The sequence below is a fragment of the Vidua chalybeata genome, chromosome Z, assembly GCF_026979565.1.
Source record: "Vidua chalybeata isolate OUT-0048 chromosome Z, bVidCha1 merged haplotype, whole genome shotgun sequence".
Taxonomy (NCBI): Eukaryota; Metazoa; Chordata; class Aves; order Passeriformes; family Viduidae; genus Vidua; species Vidua chalybeata.
The window spans coordinates 55,649,781-55,674,257 of NC_071570.1; the positions used below are offsets into that span (position 1 = coordinate 55,649,781).

Consider the following 24,477-nt stretch of genomic DNA (forward strand, 5'->3'; position numbering starts at 1 on the left):
CTTAAGATAGATTAAGATATCTTTTTTACATAGTGCTATCTGTCAGATAGCAAATTAATACATCTTTTCAGAAACACTGCATCTTACTGAATAGAAATTAGAAAGAAACTAGACAGATGAAGTCCTCGACCAGACACTACTTTTAACATGGTAATAACAATGCAGAACTTCAGGGATACTGAAATTACACCTATTTTTTCCCCCTGTCTCTTCCCCTGTATCTTCTAACCCATATTTCCTGTACTAATGAGGCTAGCTTTGTACTTCTGTCAGCCCAGAAGGCTCCAGAGTGAGTTGGAGAGAGAAATATCATGTATATGTACCTTTCACTCATCTTGAAACAAATGACATATTTTCCTTCCATTTAAAATATCCTGGCAGCAGATCTTCCCTTGTTCTAGATGCTCAGGTCTTTTCTAAAATGATCAGTTTTCATACAAAATCTCTCTAGATATCCAATGCTTTTGTTATGATTTGTAAAGAAAAACTCTTGCAATTTTCACTTTCCTTTTGAACAGCTTCAAGTTTCATTTTCCTTTTTATTACTACAACCTCATCTAGTATTTGGAAGGTCAGGGCCAAACCCATTCATATGCCTTAGCACTGCTGATTATGTTTGTTTTTCTCTGAGTGTTACTCCGGGGTTGCCATTTACCTCCTGGACAATTAATGAGCTTTCACTGTTTCACTCTTCCTACATCCTTCTTTCCCTACCTTTCTCCTGCTCCGCCACCAAGAACAACAGTAATAATAATTGAAAATATCACAATGAAAAGAACAAACCTGTGCCTAATATTCACCACAGACATGTGATGGAATGCTACTTTTTCAGTTTCCCATTTCCATATTTGAGGAAGGAATTATCTTTTTTTCTTAAGAGCCTAGAAACACAGACTATATATTCTGATTTGCACCTCTGGGCATTATCAGGCTGGAAGTGTAGATTTCTGGAATTTAAATTTAATGACAAAGACATACTTTTCAAACAGCTATGTACTTACCTTTAGGTGTAAGTAGTTTCATGGAAAACAGATTGCAGCCATAATTTATGGACATGCAATAGTGTTTGGAGAACTGGAATGAACAACTTACTATAATTGGAAATAATATTTGGGGAAGGGGAAAAAAATAGGATCCTATTCAGTTTCAGCTTTTTTTTTCCCTAAGTTTTAGGGTTTTTTTTGCCTTGAAAACAAAGAAATCTTACTGTACATTTCCTCACAGCCATGCTTTACTGAAAAAAAAAATCAGTTTTGCCCTAAGGGATCTTATGCAACCACAGATGCTATGAAAAACAGAACTTAAATGAATGACTATGTGCTAAATGAGATGTGCAATTACAGATAGCTCTGATATCCTATAAACATATAGGCTCAAAATGGTTCTGCCTCCAGCTGCACTATTTTGAAAACACATTGCTGGTATCACCTAAATAAATGCTTTGACCATTAGAGTGGAAAGGGTGACACTTAAAATTGTGTTTGGATACAAAATTTAAAAAGCTTAAAAACTATTCACCATAAGGAAGACACTTATCCGGGGCATAGGACACATTTATTTTGCATAAGTGCATCAGATGACAGGAGCAGTCTAAGCCATTTTACAAGTGGTTTAATAGAAGAGACAGCACATACAATACACTCCATCTTTCTGAAGTCACATAAAGGAAAAGACAAAAAAACACAAACAAAACTTCCCATAAACCTCTTTCTTCATTATTCATGAGGGCAATATACAGTGACTTACAATTTGCAGACCTTAAGCTGTTTTTTTTTTAACTGTTGCATCTCAGAATCATATGTCAGGTCACAATGGCTCTGATCTTTTAACACTTTAACCATTTTATTATTCAGCTGGTATATATATGTACTGTGGCATTTCTTAGTCTTTATGGGATTAAAGCTTGGCTTTAAACTTATGATTTTATTCTGCCAGTGATACATTAAATAAACAAGACAAGTAACAATATGTCAGTGTGAAACTTTATGGACAAAGATCAGTCCTGGAAGAGATGACACACTTTCAGTGATTCAGCCTTGAGAATCAAAAACCCATTTTGTGAGAAAATAAAAGTGAGAAAATAAAAATAAAAGCTCAGTTACAGCAGTCTTACAGAACACAATGCATACTCCAGGTTTTGTCTTGGCAGCTATCAAGCAGTTAACACCGATGAAAGCGCCTACAGAACCATAAAGCATTGTTACATGTACCAGAATTCCTTTACCTGTATAACATGATATACTACAGCAATTTGGATATTAAATATTTCTATATAATGACAACAAATCGTAGCTCATATCATGCCATAGTGCTGAAGGGATTACTAGAATTACTGCCAATGCTAGTACTACTAGAAATCAAAATCTGTCAGATTCTATACGCTCAATAGTTCTCTCTTCTGTAGCCATTTTAAATTATAGAGAGCCTGTAAGAAATAATGAAACATCTCATTACAGACACTATTACTTAAATCAAAGACTGTCAAACAGTAGCAAATTATTCTTTTAAAAGGTTGGTGACTTCAAGAGACAAGCACCCAAATAACACATCAGCTAGCTCTAAAACGCAACATGTTCTGTACACCATAATACAAACACAAGATAGCCTAAGCATATTCTTTGAATAGGGTACACAATCTTTGCCACAACAGCCTTATGTCACTTGAATACTTAGAAATAAAGGAAAAAAAAAAAAAAGGCAAGAAATGACAAATGTGCTTATCTGTAGCTTCTACTCATGTGTAAGGACAAAGGTAATATTTCGACTAAAAGCTATACATCCAGATGACACCTACTCTAATACTTGACCCATGTGGAAAGATAGAAGGAATTGGGGTTGTTTAGTCTACAGGAAAGAAAACTGAGGGAAGAAATGATAACAGTTCTTTCAAATCAGCTTCACTGAAGAGGTGAACAAATTGTTCATGGCTAGGAAAGATGGAAAGATGGTTTTCTGTTGTAGACCCTCTCTTGATTTTGCACCTTTTTAAAAATTTTTAATATGGAGAAGCTATCTCTGTGCAAAGCCACAGTGCATTCAGTGTAGTTCTCAGCACACTGTATTCAGCTGGTATAAAGAGTTTGCAAAGACCTCCAAATTCTTCAAGAAAGCAATGAATAATTAAGGCAAAAAAAAAAAAATAAAGACTTCATAACAAGTTTTTACACATTGTCTAGCTTCATTGAAAGGATTCCTTTCTTTTCACAGCTAGCACAAAGTTTACTGTCAAGTCTGGCTTTTGTGTACATCCAATTTGATAGTCAAGACATTAAACCCCTACAAAAAGAACATGTACTTCTTTTAGCATCAGGAAGAGATTTTCTGTGTAAAATTGACTTTTCACTGAACATATTAAGTTTCTGCCTCTTTTCAAGATTTCCTCTCTAAACATTGTTTTATCTTCTTCCAAAAATTATTTAGCAGCATCACCAGTATACATAAGGTTTCCAAGATAATATAAACCAGATCCCATCTCATCTTCTCATCTTACTGTTTTTTAAATATCTTCAGTGCTATCAAGCACTCCTTTCATTCTTTCTGCCTCATATTGCCCTCTTGTACATGGATGAAACATATTTACACGTCAATAAACAGGGAAGTCATCCTTGCAAACACCAATATTTTTATTGAGGGAGAGTGAATGGGAACTCTTGGGAGTACTGTGACTTGATAGTGTCATTCAACATACCTATACCTACATACACTCTGTACAAAGGAATATTAAATCAAAGAACCTCTCAGCCAGATCATCTTTTTTGTGTCTTTCCAGCTCCTTGCTCATTCTTCTGCACCTCCTGGTTTGAGTCAATGTACTACTCTGAATTGCTCGGAGACAATACAGTCTCATCAGCCAGCTGTGGTCTTCTTTCAAATTCAAAACCTGGAATTAACTGTGGCTCCACCTTTTTCCTTATTTCTTTACACATTCACCTGGTGACCTACATACATTTGAAGTAACAAAAATGTCCTGTCCCTTGCATGTCAAACTTAAAAATACTTCAAATTAAAAGACTAAAAGGTTTAGGTCAGATATTAAGAAAATTCTTTATGGTGGAGGTGGTGAGGCACTGGAGCAGGCTGCCCAGAGAAGCTGTGGCTGCCCCATCCCTGGAAGAGTTCATGGCCAGGTTGGATGGGCTTTGAGCAACCTGGTCTAGTGAAAGGTGTACCTGCTCATGGCAAGTGAATTGGAACTAGATGATCTTTAAGGTTCCTTCCAACTCAAATCATTCTATGTTTCTATGATTTTCTAAACAGAGATGGAAATGGTAAGTTCACACCTCCTGGATTTTAAATATAGAGACTTATGTGATTAGATACATATGTAGACTGAAAATGTTTCTGTCACTATTTGACAGAATCCTTAACTATTGTCTAATGCTTTGATACAGCAATACAGATTTTTTAAAGTTTATATCCAACTACTGGAACAAACTAGTAAGCCTTTGGACTTTTGGATTGTTATATTTCTGCAGTAAATCTTAATGCCAGAGTTAGTTGAGCACTATTGCTACGTGTTTGCAGCACAAGGAATGTAGCTGAATCATAATATTAAATTCTCAGTACCTTATCAAATTGGCAGAGAATATAAACACATATGCAGTTTACTCCGAGTAAACGCTTATATTAGCATACCTGCTGAAAAAGCAGTGACATATTAAAGAATATACCATATGAGACATGTTTCCTTTTGGGCCTACTTTGATATTTAAAGGATATTACTGTGCAATATTGTGCTCATTAGCAATGGGATCAGAGAAGTGCCATAAGCACCTACATACACATGAACTAGTTTTGGTTTACTAAAATGAACAGATCTAGATAGCTACAGGATGTCTTCAATGTCTTGAACCATGTCCTGAAGCCCCATATCCCCTAGTGCTGAAGGCAGGTCCCAGGGGCAGGGCTTTGGTAAAACCATCAGTTGTACAAAATGCTAACACATAATTCAGACGTCAAAGTCCTAAATTAGTCCAGATCACTCTTTGACTTAGGAGCTACAAGTATGTTTTACACCTCTTGAGGAAAAAGGATCTATTTGTGTCAGTTATCAATTAAGCAAAATGAGGATTTGGTGTTTCTGCTCATGTGCTATGTAATGTGGAATCTGTAACCATGCCCTCTGCTGTGCCTGTGAAATTAATTTTTACTGTAGTCGCCTGATGAGAAATCTTGTTACACTCAGATAGACTTGTGCAGGCAGCATGTGGGCAGAATGGAAAAGAGCAGAAAAGTTACATCGCCTATGAAAAATCGTCTGTGATCACCCCATAGAGTCAAAAATGAGCATCAGGGTATGCTATGTTTTGGATTGGATGAGGAATGACTTTTGAAGTGGATCTTTCCAATGTACCAGCTTACTCTGTTTGTTTCAGAGAAGCCTTGCCATACACGAACGAGGTGACTGTCAAGTGTCTACATGAGCGAACATGTTCCACAAGTATGCCTGAACTCTTCAAGTGTTGAAGGCATTTGGTCAGCTGCACAAGCCACCTGAAAACACACAGTGAAGACATTCTCTGCTCATGCAAAAGTGCACCTTTTGCTGCCCAAAACCAGCTGGATGACCAGGCCCAGGGAGTGGAGGTGAATGGAATTACATCCAGCTTGTGGCCAGTCATAAGTGCTGTTCCCCAGGGCTCAGTGTTGGGGACAGCCTTGTTTAAAATCTTTATCCATGATCTGGATGTGGGGATCAAGTGCACCCTCTGTCAGTTTGCAGATGACACTAAGTTGGGTAGCAGTGTTGATCTGCGGGAAGGTAGGAAGGCTCTGCAGAGGGATCTGGATAGGCTGGATTGGGCTGAAGCCAAGATTATAAGGTTTAACAGAGGAAGTGCCAGGTTGTGCACTTTGGTCACAACAAACCCAAGCAGTGCTACAGGCTGGGGGCAGAGAGGCTGGAAAGTGGCCCAGCAGAAAATAACCTGGGTGTGCTGGTCAACAGAGGCTGAACATGAGCCAACTGTGCCCAGGTGGCCAGAAAGGCCAATGATATCCTATCCTGTATCAAAAATGGTGTGACCAACACGACCAAAAAAGAGACTGTCACCCTGTATTGGGCAGTGGGGAGGCCACCTCAAAATGTGGGTTAAGTTTTGGGCCCCTCACTACAAGAAAGATGTTGAAGTGCTGAAGTGTGTCCAGAGAAGGTCAGCAAAGGTGGGGAACAGTCTGTTGCTCAGGTGTGATGAGGAGCAGCTGAGGGAGCTGAGGGGATGTTCATTCAGCCTGGAGAAAATGATAACCAGGGGGAGACCTGATCACTCTTTACAACAACCTGAAAGGAGACTGTAGCGAGGGCATTAGCCTCTTTCTCTCAAGTAGAAAGCCTTAGGACAAGAGCAAATATCCCTAAACTGGAGGCTTAAGTTGGTTATTATGAAAAATTCTTTCATGAAAAGGGCTGTTAAGCACCAAACAGGCTGTCCAGGGAAGTGGTAGAATTACCAACTCTGGAGGTATTTAAAAGACACTTGGATGTGGTGCCTAAGGACATAGTTAAGTGCTGGGCTTAGCGGTGCTGGGTTAATGCCTGGATTCAATGATCCTAATCAATTCTATGAGGCTGTGGCTATTGTCTCTACTACTTGTCAGCTGAGGCACAGTCTCAAGCTGAGGGGTTTGGCAGACATGCAGTGCACGTGCAGTGGTGTAGAGCACATTCTCCCTTGGGCACTGCACCTGAGCTCTGGGCTGGCTTTGCAATTGTCTAAGTGCTATGCCATACACCCAGAACCACAGCGCTGCTGGCTTTAAGCGTGAGTGTGTTTACATCAGCCACTGACAGCTTCCTGCTTGCAGTGTATTGGCATCTATTTTAACTTTCATGTGCTGGCAGCCGAGAGGCCACAAAATTTCAGTGTGTGCTATAATTTACAAATTTTCTAGGGACTGCAGCAGCAGCACCATTTGAAACAGGTCCTGAATGCAAATGACTTTTTAGCACATAATGGCTTGGGAGAAATGTTTGTGTTTGATGAATGCTGTTTATTGTCCAAAGCCAGAGGTGCGAGCTGGCATGGGTGCCAAGCAGTGCACCACCACTGCTAACACAAATGAACCCAAAAGTATTACAAGTGCCTCACAGGCTCCTGTTTCTACTCAGCACATTACATACAACAAATACAAAAGACCAATGACCCCCTCTCAAACTCACAGTATCAGAGAACTGGTCAGGTTGGAAGGGACCACAGGGTTGTCATGTTGGTTGTCCTAGAGCACATGGCACAGGATTGCACCCAGATGGTTTTTCAGTATTTCCAGTAAGGGAGACTCTGCAATCTCTCTGGGCAATCTGTTTCAATGTACAGTCATCTGCACAGTAAAGAAGTACTTGCTTCTATTCACGTGGACCATCCTGTGCATCAGTTTCTGCCTGTTGCCTCTTATCCTTTTGCTGGGCACTACCAAGCAGAGCCTGGTCCATCCTCTTGACACTCTCCCTTCAGATACTCATAGACACTGATATGGTCCCATCTCAGTCATGCTTTCTCCAGGCTGAACAGGGCCAGCTCTCTCAGCCTTTCCTCATAAGAGACATGCTCCAGTCCCTTTCTTGTCCTGTGCTGGACCTGCTCCAGGAGCTCCACACTTCTCTTATGCTGAGGAGAGAGCACTCCAGATGTGTCCTCACCAGGGCTGAGGAGCAGCATCACCTCCCTCCACTTGCTGGCAAACACTCTTTCGATTGCAGCCCAGGATACCACTGCCCTTTCCCACAAGGGCACACTGCTGGCTCAATCTCTTAAGCGTTTACTGTTTTTGCTACTTCACCCACATGTGGGACCCTGCTGGGTGCACAGCCTGGCCGAAGCCGAAGACTGGGCGATCGGGCCCCTCTCAGGTACTGCAGTTCCTGTTGGGCGAGACTGGCCCGGGGGAGGGCACACGGCTCCCCGCCGCCCATCAGGAACCTGCACCACCGAGCCCTCCGCCCCTGCACCCGCCCCAAATCCAGCCAGGGCGCCAGGCCCGTCCTGGGAGCCCCCGCACCCGGGCAAGCGCCGGGAGCGGAGCTCAGCCCCCGGGCGTGTCACCGCTCCTGCCGGGATGGGTGACGGTTTCTCCAGGATGGGTGACCGATCCCTGGCATGCGTGACCACTTCCCGGGATGAGTGATCGCTCCCTGGCATGGATGGCCATTCCCCGGAGTAGATGATGGCTCCTCAGGACGGATGACCTTTCCCCGGGATGCGTAGCATCTCCTCCGGATGGGTGACCTTTCCCCCGAGATTGGTGGCCTCTCCCCTGGGATGGATGACCGCTCCGTGGGGCGGGGGCCGCTCCCCGGAGTCCCCCGCCCCGGCGCAGGAGGAGCCGCCCTTCCCCGGCGCAGGCGCCGCAGAGGTCGGCCGCCGCCATGGCCCGCGGGGCGCTGCTGGGCGCCGTGGCTGCCGTGGCCTGTCTGTGCTTCCTAGCCCCCGCGGCCGAGGCCTTCAAGAGGAGGGGACCCAGCGTGACAGCCAAGGTGACTCTCGCCCGCGGCCGGGACGGTGTCTCCGCCGCCGGGAAGCCTCGGGACGCGTCGGGCGGGGCCCGCGGCTGGGTTGTTCCGCGGCCGGGATGTCTCGGGGCCGTGGCGGCGGTGCCGGGAGAAGCCGGCCGGCCTCTGCCCTGCCCCGCTCCCACAGCCGACCCCGCGCCGAATCCCGGGCACAGAGGGCTTGGGGCGGGCTTGGTCTAACGCCAGAACTTCACCGTTTTAATAGGTTTTCTTGGCTGGTTGGTTACTTGGTTTTTAACCCCTTCGGGCATGCCGCCTTTCTGTAGGCGCTGGCGTACCGCAGAGTTCGGGCCAGCAAAGCCTCCCTCTGGCTTGCAGAAGTGGCAGCTTTTAAATTCCTCACCCCCCCAGCGCTGCTGCAGCCTCTGCTGCTGCCAGGGCAGTTTGTGGCTGCTGGTGCTGCCAGGTTGCCCCGAGCAGGGCAGGGTTTAACTGCGCTGCGGCTCGCCTGTGCCATGGGTTTAATTCATTCCTCCCTGCTCTCTCTGCTATAACTCCTGGAGTTATACCGACCGAGGGCTACTGAGTTGGTCAGGGGAGTGAAGCATCTCTCTTGCCGGGAAGGCTGGGGGAACTGGGCTTGTTCAGCCTGGAGAAAGGACTGAGAAGGGGCCTTATCAATGTCTATGAGTGTGTGAGGGGAGGGTGCCAAGAGGACGGACCAGGCTCTGCTCGGTGGTACCAAGCTGATGTGCAGGAAGTTCCACCTGAATATGAGGAAGAACTTCTTTACTGTGCAGGTGACTGAGCACTGGAACAGATTGCCTAGAGAGGCTGTGGAGTTTCCCTCACAGGAGATATCCAGGAACCATCTGGACACAATTCTCTGCCGTGTGCTCTGGGATGGCCCTGGTTGAGCGGGGAGGTTGGGCCAGATGATTTGCTGTGTCCTTTCCACTTTGACCCATTCTGTCATTGTATGAAGCTCTTGGTATTCAGAGCAGTCCCTTTGTTAGCCCCGTAGGAGGTGTACGTGGTGCGTGCGAGGCGCTGCCAGCAGAGATCTGTGGATCCAGGATCCATGGGGCTCAGTGCTGCAGGGCCCCTGGGCAGGCAGGATGCCTGGGCTGTGCGCCTGTGGCACACGTGGACATTGCAATGGCACTGCCCAGGAGATGGACTTGTGGGCTGTGGGGCTGGTTGGTGGCATAGGGATGCACCTAACTACAGCAGCAGGATAGCATCTCTTTCCAAAAAATGTTTGTTAGGTGCAGGAGATGGGATGTTTAGCCCAGCTTTTGAATTCCATGTTTCAGCCCCCAAGTGTTTTCCATCTGCATTCAGGAGAGAACGCACACATGCTGGGAAAGACACCTACACTGATGGAAGTGTGACAGGGAAGGGCAGGGGCAGAACTGCTTCCTCTAGCATGGCTTCAGCATCCTAAGCCATTGACTGTTCCTTTGTCTCTGTACTTCATTGCCACTGTTGTCTGCAACTGCTTATAGTTGCATTGCCATGGACTCCTAGACCACAGATTTGATTTTTTTTTGGAGGGAGGGTAAATTTGACATCCAAATAATCTTCTGGAAATATATTCCCATTTAATTATGCATAAAGTACTTTCCTTCTTCATTCCTTCTGTCTGGACTATAATTTTATGCCCTTCTCTGATTGTTGTGGCACATAAAGAATTGCATTGCTAATTTTTCGTGTCCTAGGCAGTGGTAACTTTACAAGACTCATGAAATCACACCATTTTTCTCTCTTCCAGTTTAAGTAGTTTTCTGTAACCTTTCTTCATATAAAAGATATTCCATACCTGTTGAGCATCTGTTCTGCCCATTTTTCTGCATTTTTTTAGGTTGGTTTTATCATTCTGTGATAGAGAGGTCAGAATTACATGCAGCACTCAGGGTGTGAACTCACAGTACAGATGTAGCTATGCCCATCTCTTTACTATATCCATTTTAATTATTTCTAGTATTTGTTTTCCTTCTCTGACCTTCACAAGCCCAAAGCCAAACCTTTCACTAAACTACTCAGGATGATTCCAGATGTATTTTGGCCCCCTTGTTGGGGCCCTTGTTGTGGCTCTACACCATATACAGGATTTTTGCATTTATGAGGTTATTACATTACCTGGTCTCTAAGAATCATTAGATCTTCCTTTCAAAGTCACTTTAGTGTCCCTGAATAATTAAATGCTCTTGTCCATTTTTTCAGTTAGATGTACAGCATCTTGTGTAAATTATATGTGAATATTTTTATGAGAACCAGCCACTCTTACTGGTGTTTTCTTTTTTAATTTCAGTCTTGAAATACTTAACTGTAGATTGAAAATACGATTAAATATTTATAAAATATTAATAAGACTGAAAATTTATAATATTTATTTCAGAGTTTTTGGAGAAGAATTTGGCCAGATGTTTTTTGAGATTTAAAAGTGCTGTATCAACCAGGTCACAAATGTCTACATGCTTACTGAATTTCCAGAGAACCTGTGGAAATACCCTCATAAGAACATGGCTTTTCTATACAGAAATAGTGTAAAGGGCTACCAAATATTTCTGTACTTGATTTTGTGGCCAAAAATATGCAGAGACACATTTTTAAAAGTACTGGGTTTGCTGCTTAGGCAAGCAGCAGTGCCACATATGAAGCCCTGTGGCTGTGCTAGGCTTACAGCGTATGACAAAATTGTCTCCTTGTGCTGTCAACAAAGTGTATGATGTTCCTGATCTGTGGGATGATTGTTTGGTTGCCTTGGTCTTGTTACTTATATATGCCTATGTATTTCAGGCAGTCCTACTAGAACAACATTTCCAGGCAAAATAGACAGGCAATGAGTTTAGAAAACGCTGGTAGGCAATACTCCTTACCTAGATAACCCTGGCGGCACAATTCCGAGAGCTTTGTTTATAAAACCGTTAAAATGTTAGTGAAAGGGTGCTGTTAATACTTTGGGAGCCACACATCTCAGAGGCATGTTATTCAGTGCCAAGTGCCAAGGAAATGAATGAGGTGTATCAAAAGGAATTTTATTTCCTTTATAGCGCTTTTATAGTGTTAGCCAAAAGTTCAACAGTCAAAACCACATAGAAGATCAAGAAATGGTAGAAATGTTTAGTAGGAGAGCGTGAAAGAGGCATTCACATTGGAGAGACTGTGGTCATTTATTATCATTATTGGACTAATTTCTTAGCATTACAGACAAGTAATACTTGGTTGAGTGCCACAAGGAACAGCAAATACCACATCATAGGAATACACATTGCTGTTTCCTAGACGTTGTAATAGCCTTTATGTAACTTCTTCAGAACTCCAAAATGCCTCATTTCCTGACAGCTGTTCCTGTTTTCAGTAATTACTGGAACATTTTTGCACGCTCAAATATGCATTCATAGATTCTAAACTATATTAAAATGTCTTGTAACTCATTTGTCTTTTTGAAGTTGTTTTTCAGTGACATATACATTGAAGATGTAGGCAATCAGCTGAATAATCTGGCCTGGTTATTTCTCTGCTGGGTTTGAATTAATGTTTAGGAAGGCAACTGCTTGCTTGAGCCATAGGATTTTCTTCTCACTGTTTGTCAGTTCAACGGAATTTAGGCTTTTGTGTATACGTACTGATGCCTAAAACAGTGAAGATTATGAGTGGATAGCAAATGGTCATTTGTAGGGAGTATCAGTACTATAGTTCTTTGTTTTTTTCCCCCATATGGGAATAGAATTGTTGTTCTTCCTTACTTTCATATTTCATTTTTTCCATTCAGCTTTAAAGATGTGCATGTTTGGGAAAAATCTTCTTGAACACTATCTTCAAACTTGAGATACAGCAGTCTCACCAAGCCAGTTAAAAGCAGTAAGAATCAAAACATATAATCACCGGTTCTCAAACAGTTTCCTGCATAACCTGATTTTGTTGGCTCTGAAAGGATTTCTCTGAAACAGCACCCTTAGGAATTGCAGGATACTATTAATACAGACCAGCCAGAAGTAATTTCTTACCACCTTACTCTTTGAAAAGCTTGGCTGTTTGCTCACATCTTTATCACTTTTGTTCCCTTCATAAAAATATTCAGGTGTTCTTTGATGTGAAGATTGGAGACAAAGATGTTGGCAGAATTGTAATTGGATTGTTTGGAAAAGTTGTCCCAAAGACTGCGGAGAACTTCATTGCATTGGCAACTGGAGAAGTATGTTTGCAGTTTTCTTCCACTGTGTACTCAAGTTTGGCTTGGGAAGGCAGTGTCTGTTTAATGCTGTTTCAGTTGTGAACTGTCAATCTTCATTCACTGGAGCCTGTGCACAAGTGCATCCCCAAGGATGTGCACTAGTGTGTGTCTTCTCAGGTCCTTGGTTCACAAGATGTAATTACGAGATGCTGGATATGAGCACCTCAATTGTCCCTGCCTTGTAGATCTAGCATGTGGAGTTACTGTGGTCAGATACCAGTCAAATAAAGACAATGGCTTTGATCACCTGAATAAATACCACCTTTGTGGTAGTGCAGTCCAGCTGTGTTTACATGCACCTCAGTTTGATGTGTTTCTGGACAGTATTATATCCCTTGGTGGTATATTCTGTGAAATCTAGCTGTTCACAACTTGTGTATTTCCATATAATTGTATATAGAGCTGGATGTTATATTCATTTAAAGAATTATTTCATTTTCTTAGAGAGGATATGGATACAAAGGAAGTAAATTTCATCGTGTGATCAAAGACTTCATGATTCAAGGAGGAGACTTTACAGCTGGAGATGGATCAGGAGGTAACATACTTAGTATCTTCCAGGTTCAAATATCTGCTGAAAGTATGGGTAAACTAGCATATTCCTTCATGGTGTCTGCTCATATAAATGAAAAAACACCAAACCAACCCACATTTGTTTTAGATCGTCTAGTACTTTTCCAAGTGTCTTGTAGTCTAAGCTGCAGCTCTTTGGTTTATCTGATTTATAAATATGTGTAGCTCTTCCTTTATCCTCAATTTTTGCAGATAGCTCTTTTCTCTTTGTGACTTGTCCCCATTCAAGAAGCATGGCTTTATGTGCTGAGCTGGAGCCACGTGACCAGCTGAGCTGCTCCTACAACTTACCGTCTCCAAAAGATGGATGTCTCCACCCTTCCCCTGCTCTGGCTTTGTGACAGCGCTCTTTCCCTGAGGCATTCACTGATTGCATGTATAGGTGAACCAATTCAAGTCATCCAGCAGAAGTCTAATCCATGATGAAACAGTGAAAGCATGTAGAGGGAAGGCAGGTAGGGAAGGAGAAGGCTGTCCTCTCTGGCCTCAGCTCAGTCTGTTCTGAGGAACCTCTGAAATGTGCTGTGAGAAGGAATTTCTTAACAGGGAGAGAGAAAGAAATCAGGAAAGTCATGCCCTCTCCTCGTTTTTCTCTTACTAAAACTGAAACCATAAACTTGCTGGTGCTGAGAGTCCTGGCTGTGTGTATCACTTCTCCCTCCTGAGCCTCCAGAAGAACAGTTCAGTACACTCAGAGGGGCAATGCCAGCACAGCATCTCTTGCACTGCACTCATTCTGGCTGCAGATTTCTTCTCTTCCTTTACATGCACGTTCTTGACATGCTGTGATTTGAACTGTCTTCATGAACTGTTAGTGATTTCCCTGCTGGGATAGAATGGAAAACACACATTCCTTTCCCTAGCAGGCAACAATGGGGAAGACCATAATACCAAAGACATAGTTTTACCATTAAAGGTAGGCGGCATTTATTTGCCTGCTGATGTTGTTTATTGGGATAGCATCTGGTGATGTTGGGAACAGTGTCCTCATTGTGCTAGGCACTGCACAAGTAAAGAATGAGGCAGACAGCCTCCACTTTTCAGAGTGATGGTGGTTTAACCATGACTGATGTGTTTTCACTCTTAACTATTAGAAACATCAGAATCTTTATGTCGTGATTGTACAGATACACACCAAGTATTTTAGTCTAACTTCCATTTGGTCTTTATATGCTTCTAAACATGCCTAAAGCAATTTCTTACCATAAGGGAAAGGTTTAAATACTGAAATTGTCACAAAACATGGCTGTCTTATTGTTAGTGGCCCTAAGTATGTGCTTTAATTTGCTCAATAGGATGAAGTATACTATTGTTCAGTGGTGTCTGTAAACCAGACCTTTGAAGGTATTCAGCTTTTTTAAATTCAAGGGATAAAGCATCATCAGCTTTTACTGTTTTTTCCTTATGTGTGGTGGTTTAGCTTACCTTTACACACAAAATGATTTTAGTTATGGAGTTGCCGATGGTTGAACAGTGATGCTGCTGTGTTTACTCAAACAGTGAATCTTCAAGTCCTGAATTCATACTTCATTTTTCATTTTTGAACAAAAAGGGGCTTTGTTTGATTTATTTTTTTAAAGTTTGTTTTCTTATTTTTTTTGTCATAGGAAGAAGCATCTATGGAGAAAGGTTTCCTGATGAGAACTTCAAGCTCAAACACTATGGAATTGGATGGGTTAGCATGGCTAATTCTGGCCCAGACACCAATGGATCCCAATTCTTCATCAGTGTGACAAAGCCTTCCTGGTTAGACGGAAAACACGTAGTATTTGGCAAAGTCCTTGATGGAATGGTAAGTTTAAAGTATTTGTTGATCTGGACAAATTGTGCCCCATTATACCCCTGTTACCATGGTTCAGAAACAATTGAGTATTCATCTAATATTTACACGGTAGAAGATGATTGTGAAGAGCTCCAGCTGGACAATTTAGAACTGAAATAGCAGAAATGGAAACCTGTACCACGCTTTTGGCTTTCATAGCCCTTATTTCAGACTGCTAAGCACTGACACCTTTGCAAATTACAAACGGAGAAAGGTCAGCTCCTCCTTTCAGTAACACTGTTACCCATGAAATAATTATTTTTCTACAGGCTAAAATCAAATTTCGTAGCACATGCTAGTTATGGGTAACACTTTCACTGTTAAGTTTTTAGAAGCATGTGAATGTAAAGCAGGCAAACACATACTGATGAGAGGCCAAACAGAATTTTAAACTAAAAAATTGTATTTTCAAGTGATTATACTTTTTTTAGTCTGGTTCTCCTTATTATTCCTTTTTAATCCGTGTTTTGAAATTATTGGGGAAAACGTGAGCTGCTGGATGGACTTGGAGGGGTTTGAAAATTTCATCAGAATACTTGCCCCTCACTCCCACATTCATACTGAATTCCATTTTCATGATCTACAGTAGTAGCTGTAAATTTTTGAGAAGTTATTTAGACTTAAGTTTCAGTTTAGTTAGATTAATGGACAAATATAAAAAACCAAGTTATCAAAATTAATTTTGTCCCTTAAAAATATTGGTACCATACTAAAAGTGTGTATGTGTTATATGCTAAAGGTAAAAGCAGTAACCAGATTTCTGGAAGCATAGTTATGCTGTACAATTAGAAAAATAATAATGCTTGCCTTTTCTGTTCTCTGGATTCACTTTCTGCTCATAGGCCACAAATAGAATCCTGTATGTGCTAGCTTAATCAGCTGAATGTACATTTTCAATTGCCCCTTCAAAATGTTTTTGTTGGCTGAAGGATTTTCTAGAAGGGCAAACAGCCTTCCCTGTGCTTCTGTCAGCTGTGTGTGATTTACAGAGTGGCACAGTTGCCAGTGTGGGAAGAAAAGGACGTTGACAGGGTAAAAGTCTTTGTTCGCAAGCTGGTTAATAAGCAGTGATGTTAGGTGCACTTTGTTGTTTCTGTGGCTCCAGACTTCAGCCACTGGAGTTTGTTTGGCTAAAATGATCCTTTTTTTTTCTTTTTTTGACAGTCTGTGGTGCACTCGATAGAACTCCAGCAGACAGATGAACGTGATCGGCCCCTTCAAGACTGTGTGATTGTGAACAGTGGCAAAATAGCTGTAAAGGAACCATTTGTAGTTGAAGTTGGTGACTGGTGAGACCAATAGTCAGCATGGAAAGTGAAACTTAATCACTTCTCTTTAATGCCGTTTTTTGACCAATCTCAATGATCCATTAAATTTTCTTCTCTAAACATATGAAGTTACATTTAGTAATACTTAAAATTTGCCAAATACAGAAGAGATACGACTATTTCTATAATAACTTGTTGGAGCTGCCACTCCTTGAAATTCAAGATATATCCACCGATTTCCAGATCTTGCAGAAAAAGTCTTTAATGAAAAATTATAGCAGTAATTCTATTTTTCCAGGGTTTAAAATACAGTAATTTTGTTCTGTTTGGAAATTTTAGCGATATTTGTTTTTGTCTTTTCAACTGAAAATTTTGTCTTTCCAACAGAAAATATTTACTGTAACATTACCAGCATTTCTAAAAACTTAAAAAAAAAAAGTAAAATATAGAAGTGTTTTGAATAAATAAATTTTGCTTTCAGATAAATACTTCAGAGCATTTTTTACTCCACCCCCCAAGGTCTTTTTTCTTACCTCAGTTGATTCCACAAAATATGTAGGGGTTTTTGTTTTTCAGGAGATAAGGTCGTAAGGTTAGAGTAGAGATGGTAAATTTTCCTAATCTAAACATGTCAGATAAAAGTCCCTACTGTCTTTCAGAGGAGCACAGTATTCAGATACCATTCTGTGATCAAGAACAAGCAGCTTTTCTGTCTATTATTGAATCAGGTAATCAGTTAGAAACTGATTAAAACAGAAGAATTTTTGTTTTACAGCATGGTGAATTTTGTAACACTTAACTAATGTTACTTATTTTAAAGCTCAAACGCTTTTTCTTTACGTTTTGCTGGAAGTTTGAGAACTTCAGGTTCATTTTTGTTGTGATTCTTTATAAATACTCTTAAGCTGACAACTAGTAGATTTCAGAGAAGGTCAGTGTAGGGTAACACTTAAGAGACAGCTGTGTTAAGTTCAGGGCAGATATGTGGATTTTTTCCTTTTGAGTTGACTGTTTTACAACTCAAGATGGAAGAGGTAGTACCAAGATCTGATGAAGGGCTCATCCACCTGAACCACGGGCAGACAGCACACCACTCCTCTTTGTAGTGACTCGTTTCCTGAAAGGTGTCTCGAAGGAGCTCTGAGGTATCCAGAGCCAAAGTGGATGTATCCAGAGCCAAAGTAGATTCCTCTGTAGAAGAGGCTGCTACAGCACAGAGCTCGTAGGTACCTACTGGCACAAGGAAACAGGAAAAAACTGTGGGCAGAGATTTATCCTGGGTTCTTCTGACATGTCATTTGCAGTTAGAGGATGCTCCTACTGGTTCTTCATCCACAGCCCTGGGACCTCTCCTGAAGGTAAATACTGACACTTCTTTTCAGAGACCTGTGAAAGAATTACCGTCCTCTGCAAACAGAACTGGAGGAGAACTTGGCAAGGGCCTCTAAATTTGCCTAGTGCTAGGCAATCAGGTTTCCATTTTACCCCTGATCACTTTTCTTTCTACTACCTCTTTAAAGTAAAATTCTCCGAAAAGCAGTTCTGGGAGCAGGGTTAGCAAGCAGGAGTGAGAATGCCTCAGTCTGCCAGCTGAAAGCCCTCCTGAAGGCTGAGCCTACAGACCTCATAAAGTTATGCTACCTGAACAAGTGCTGCAGTCACAGCCTACCTTTTTTTGAAGTCCCAGCTTTCCACTCTCCCCAAATGCTACCAAACACATATAGTAGTTAGAGCAGGCAACCTGTGTGTCTCCAGGACTTGACTTACATTTGTGCCCAGATTTGCCATTGCTCCTTTTATGTAACACTCCCTTCTGCTGATGAGCCCAGTGTTCCATTAACCTTAATTTTTGTAAGGCTACCATGTTCAGCTAAGCTAAGAGTTAAGAGCTTTAAATGAGCTGACACACAGATATTTTCTTACACTTCATGGGGAGACAGACATCTGTGAGACCCATCTCAGATGACAGAATCTCAGAAAAATTTCAACAGAAAAATTTCACAAAAAAACCACATTCATGTCCCAGTAATTTATTTTGCAATGTCCAGTAGCACACATACAAATTTCCAGTTAAATCTGAACATACATACATATCTATCAGTTTTAGTTTGATCATCATAATATTCTTGCTTTAGTTTTACCACAGAGTTGTATGTTCTGTGACTTATAAAATGTTAATATATGGAATACAGTCAGCAAGTTGGTGTGGAGAGTAAACAAACACACAGGTTAAATGTCATAACTGAATGGAGATGTGCAAAAGCCACATAAAAGCTCCTGGTAAGTAAAATAATTTCAATGAAATTTAGAAAATTTCCTCAGAGAGAGCTATGTGTTTCAGAATGTGAAAGCATGTTTCCAGTTCTGCACACACTCTCTTCAGCACTTTTAATCCATCCAGTGCTAACAATGGGTAATGTGCTGGGAAATATCCTGGTGCAAAATGGTTTAGTGTTTGCTTTAAGAGATATTATAGAAATAATTAGTAAAACTTTTCTCTTCAAAGGTTAGCATAATTCAGTGTATGACTTAGAACATTTAGTGTTAAATAGAGCATGTCAATATATAGAAAGTATAAATAATGTCAATACTGTTGTTTCCGTATCTTTTTTTAAAAGCAGCAACTGTAATGACAGTGATTTCATTTAAAAAGATATAATGCTTGAACTTAATCTGAGCTTGTGTCTCTTGTTTCTGAGCATAATTTTCACATCACAGAATTTTATTCCTGTTAATTCTATTAACCATGACTTCGGCTTCTTCTTGCCTTGTATTACCTTCTACCTGGGCAGTAAGTGAGGATAAAATATTCCATGTAGAATGCCATCTATCACTACATTTGGAAAGTCATCTGAAAAGGAAAAAAAAAAAAAAAGAAAGAAAGAAGCTTACTTTCTTATCCATGTCAGTACAATAAAAATGTTTTTGTGAAAATTAACTAGGTAAGGCCTTATTAACTTTGGGTTACTGCATCACTCAACTGTTTATCCATGTTGAGGATGTGCTATTAGTAATGCTGTTTCAGCACTAAAGCCACTTTAGGGTAGCACTGGGCATTGCATGAATGTGCTGCCAGATTTGTAGCTTATTGATTTAAAGGGATATTCTAATACTTAAGGCTGCTAGGCTCCAGCTCTTTATCTGCATCTTTTCTCAAAAGGAAGATGGATTACACTGGCTATTCAGTTTCTAACAAAATCTCAATATACTTGAAGAAATTTCTAGATTACTACTGGGAATACTTCAAAGCTGTTTTTTGTATTGTGGTTTACAGCAATGTTTAGACTGAGAAGACTTGAGGATGCCTGTACAAAAATGATTATTTGAAGCAAGAAATTTTCAGGTTGTCCAATCAACATAAAATGTCATGTTACAAAATGTCATCCTACAGTACTTGAATGAAAAAATCCCCACTACTTTGTTGTCATGGATGCAGAAGAAACTGCCAGTTAATTTTCACATTCCATTCGACATGAAAGAATTGCCTGATAGAAGACAATAATAGATCCATGTACATGGAGGTACACTGTTGAATTGAAAAGAGTTTTGAAATGCACCAACACCTGAGTTTTTAATGAAGGGTCTATTTAAATCACCAGGCACTAAAACAAAGAATTTCTGATCACATCTTACAACCCTAAAATTGTTAGTATACTAGTACTGGATTTCCTGCTCAGAGCAGATAGTTCCTGATGTGGAACTTTCCACACAAAACAAACCTTCAACTATCAGCCTACAGGTATTCACAAAGGGGAGATGCAACTTTTATAAAGATCATTAGTACTTGATAAATTAGATCACCTAATGTGGGTGGGAATTAGGGTTTGCCCTATTCTTTCACATAAATTATTTTGGAAGTAAAAATACTGAACAAAGGTAGATTTGGACCCTATAAAAGCAATTCTTGTTGTCATAAATGTGTTATTTCATTGTTTAATTAATAAAGTGATTTCAGAATATTACAGATGCTATGAACATAAATAGTTTAGGATGTTTTTATGAACGGTCGGTAACGTCCACTGTAAACAATATATGCATAATTCTACCCAGCTTCTCATAGTAAGTCATAATTATAAATGACTTGCTAATATTTTGTATCCAGTAGTGTTTCCTCATATCCTGTAAGATCATCCCAAGTTACCCTGGCAGAATAACCCTATGCAGTTGTCATTAATGTTACCAAAATATACTCGTAAAAGTGATCTGATGCTTTCCTTGTAAATTAAATGATGCAGTTCCAGTAACAAGTTTTTATTGTTCTTCTATAACACACACTATATATAGGAAAATAAGGATTAATTTTCAAAATTATACAACCTCACAACATTAGATTTAGTGTGAGCCTTTTCTGCTTAAAAAATCAAGCATTTCAATTTAAGTTAAATACAACTAAAGTATATATATAACTAAAAACAACAAAGCACAGTCTTGCAGATCTGTAACACTTGCATGGCTTAAAGAATCATTCGAACAATTTTCAAACAACTGACAGTAAATCTAAGTTACCACTTTTTTAGCTTCCAAAGTATCATCTCGAAGCATATTAGGTTTTTCCTTTATTTTTCTTGAGAACATTAATTTTTTTCTTTCTCCCCATACCCTTACACAAAAAGTAATGAATACATAATGAAAAAGGGAATCTGAAAATCAATGAGGTTCGTAACTGTGGATCTTATCTCTGGAAAAACTGTCTTGCAACTCAACAGTGCTTAAAGCCCAGTCACTAGAATAATGGCAAGATTGTATTTTATAAAGACAAGTCACAGTGCGATGACAAGGTTAAAATTTTCTTTGAATATTATATTCCAGAAATATTTATTTTGTTTAAAACTCACACTATTTCCTATTTATAGAAGTATGTTAACACAGGCATTCCTGTATCCAGGGAAGACTTCTAATTGAAATTCACTGCCTTAAAAGAAAACATACAATAAATAGTTATTTGTTAATGGACACTTACTTTTGGTCATAGGTTGAACAACTTTGGCTGTTTTTACAAAGGAATCAGAGTCTATCAATGTTAGAACTGATCTGAGAGGGAAAATTTTAGAAAGCTCATCTATATTTTCTGTGCTGCAAACTAAAAACAAGAATTAAAGGTAATGGTAGTTTTGTAAAAACTTTGTTTCTTTCTAACTAGACTGGAGTCAACTAGTAGAGGCTCTAGACTCAGGACTTGGTTTTCTTCTTCCTTTTTTAAACCACAATTCACATTCTAATTTGTGTTTTAATTCATTTAGTTAAAGAATGACTTGCAGTGAATTTGATGTTTTAGGGTTTTCAAATACAAAGAATATTCCCTGCCATATAAAATTCTAAATACTGTGGATCAAGGTCAGAAAATGCCTTGGCGCTAAAGTCTGAAATGTCCTTTATATCATATGTCATTAATGAGGCCTACTCAATATTTAAACATGTTATTCATTAGAAGATGACTTTATGCTTTTTTGCATTACTTCAAAGGACAGTTACAAAATTCATTGGAAAGTTACTAATGATTTCACAAAAAGGAACCTTAGCCTTATTCAGAGTACACATTATGGAAGGGAGATAAATACCGTCCCAGAACTGCAGAATCTTGAAGTCTTACAGCAAAATGTTACCTGTGGGCTGGAAATACTAAGCACCATCTCAGTTTTTTGGGATAACTGTATATGAAATCCATTTTCTCTCTTCAGAATGGTATGAAGTTACATGATGTTTGTAATTTATACCAGGATCAAGTATTTTGATTGTAATTTTGAGGATCAAGTATACAATTAGGAGGAGCATTAAACACTAAGATTAAGACATGCAATGTGGCTCACTCGAAATATTAGTATAGGCAGCATCAGGACCAAATTTTAAACAGAGGTTACTCTGTGGGTGATTCTTCATTACTGTTGTCACTTGGGTCAGACATGACCCTGTGCAGTGACCCTCTCCCCTTACCATGCTTTGGTTCATCGATTTTGTGATCTGCACTTCAGCTTCAAATGAACATTCAGTCTGTGAAATCAGACTAGTGCTAAGTCAAAGTAAAAGCTAAACAACCTTGTAATGTGTCTTCTGATGTGGACCTGAATCACACTGGACCTCTGCTGTCTGTGTTTCACTCTAGTTACACATTGGAGTTCAGTAAGATTTCATAGGGTCAATAGTGTTTGGCCCCACTAATAGCTAGCATGGACATTGCCTGCAAGAGAGACTACTTAACCCTCTCAAAATATATGAGCTTGTCCCTATGGTTTTGGTGAAAAAACAGCAGAACCACAGAACATCTGCAGCTTGGAGATGACTGGAGGTGATCTGGTCCAAACCCCTTTTCAAGAAGGAGCACCTACAGGCAGTCACCCAGGACCATTGCCAGGCAGCTTCCGAGTGTCTCCAAGAGTGGAGACCCAACACAACTCTGGACAACCTGTGTCTGGGCTTGGGAAAATGTTCCTTATGTTCTAGTCCTATCACTGGGCAGCACTGAAAAGAGATTGGCTTTGTCTTCCCTATTCCTTCCCCTCAAGTATTTATAAACACCTTGAGAAAATATCAAGGAAGTACACTCCATTGTCTAGGAAAAGCAAAAAAGTGTTCTTTCCTAAATTTATTCCTAAAAATTTAATGAATTTTAAGGCAGTGTGAGAATCTGATTTTGATACAGTATTTTGTAAAATGAAACAAAATGCCACATTAAAAAAGAATTTATGTGCAGCTCAGGGAGAAAATTATCTTCTGAAATCATATTACATTTTCTAATAAAACATTTATTAGAAACAACAAGTTCAAACAAGTAAAATGACAAAGCCAAGAGGAGCCCACTCTGAAAATGGTACATTTTTTCCCTGCACACATTGAATTTGAGACAGGGTAAATTCTTTGAATTATTAATTCAAATAACTTTTTATATTAAAAAGAAGAGTTTCTAACAATTTCCAATGCTTTTTTAACCATGTAAGTCTAATGTAAATGTCCTGTGAAATACATCACTTACACTTAAAGTACACTTTTTTTCCTGATAAAGAACTCCAGGGGTTACAAATGATAAGAAATAATAAAAATAATCCAAATGGAAATACAAACATGCTTGCAGTAGATCAGCTGGTGTTTAGGGAAAAAGAACTTACAAAGGACTGGGCCTCCATGTTCAAATCCTTCAGGCAAAACAGCCAAAGGGTCAACAACAAGAACAGCAAAGCAGTGTTCTTCTTTTGATTTGAATTCTCAGTAAGTTTGCCTGAGAGAACAACTGGGGGGAAAATTCCACCCTTTTACAAATCACCCGCCCCACTTACTGTTTTAATGGTTTCTTATCATTTTATTGGCAGGTTATTAGATTTTGGACCAGTGTCATTTGACTAGGCTGGTATTAATAATAATGTGGTTTATGCAGTGCAGGGTCAGATCAGTAAAGTGCTGTTAACAGATGACAGGTTTGATTACCGTTGGCTTTAGGCAAGACATATGGATCCCTTAGGAACAGCAGCACAGGCTGGTGGGACAGTTTGCTGGAAAGGTCAAGAACAGGGATGTCAGTATCAAGGGACAGCAAACAGACTGTTCTACAAACTAGCTTTGATAAAGTGAGGTGGTCGAGCTGCCAGGAGCCATACAGTGCAGTTCCACACACCAGCGTTGCCCAGAAGGGCAGGCTGCATCTCTGGGAAGCAAAGCTTGCTGCTCCTCAGCCATACAGCAAAACCCTCAATGTCAAGCCGAAGTGAAGGAGCTGCATCCAGGAGGAGTGGCTTGCAGCTCTGAGACTCCCTGATGCTGCTCTGCTCCCTAGCACATGGTGTCATGCAGGCTACAAGACCATCTACAATCCATAGGCTCTCCAGGCCACCGAGTTAACTCAAAATGTCACCATGTTCTTACAGCCCCCAAAGCAGTTGCTGTACCCATCACCCACAGAGAGAAGCCCTTGGAAGCCCCCCCAGCCCTCTCCTCTCTGCTCTGTACATATACATTCCAAGTAGTGCAACCAGATGCAGACGAAGCTCTATCAAATTAGTGGGGAAGAACCCAGACCTCCAATTTCTTCTGCTAAATCTTCTTGCCACAAAAAATACATTCCCAAATATATTTCAGAGCTGGCAGTGTTCTGTCAGTTTTGTAAGGAATTTCTCAGCACTAGCATAAGGATGTTCAAGCC

The 24,477-nt window shown here is 40.4% G+C and overlaps 2 protein-coding genes across 2 annotated transcripts in view; one reads left to right on the top strand and one right to left on the bottom strand.

Moving 5' to 3' along the window:
- The first annotated feature begins 8,115 nt into the window (after positions 1-8,115).
- On the top strand, positions 8,116-16,837 carry PPIC (peptidylprolyl isomerase C). Its single transcript, XM_053968950.1, is given in 6 exon segments — positions 8,116-8,358; positions 8,360-8,470; positions 12,534-12,647; positions 13,131-13,224; positions 14,867-15,051; positions 16,246-16,837. Coding segments are annotated over 6 exon segments (798 nt in total). The 5' UTR covers positions 8,116-8,193; the 3' UTR covers positions 16,375-16,837.
- Positions 16,838-18,363: 1,526 nt separating this feature from the next.
- The window catches only part of SNX24 (sorting nexin 24), a 91,433-nt gene continuing 85,319 nt past the window's right edge, over positions 18,364-24,477 (bottom strand). The window contains exons 6-7 of the mRNA XM_053968952.1: positions 23,766-23,830; positions 18,364-19,200 (exon numbers count right to left, since the gene is read on the bottom strand). Of these exons, the coding sequence (XP_053824927.1) occupies positions 19,130-19,200; positions 23,766-23,830 (136 nt within the window). The 3' untranslated portion in view covers positions 18,364-19,129. The remainder of the gene's footprint in view (positions 19,201-23,765; positions 23,831-24,477) is intronic.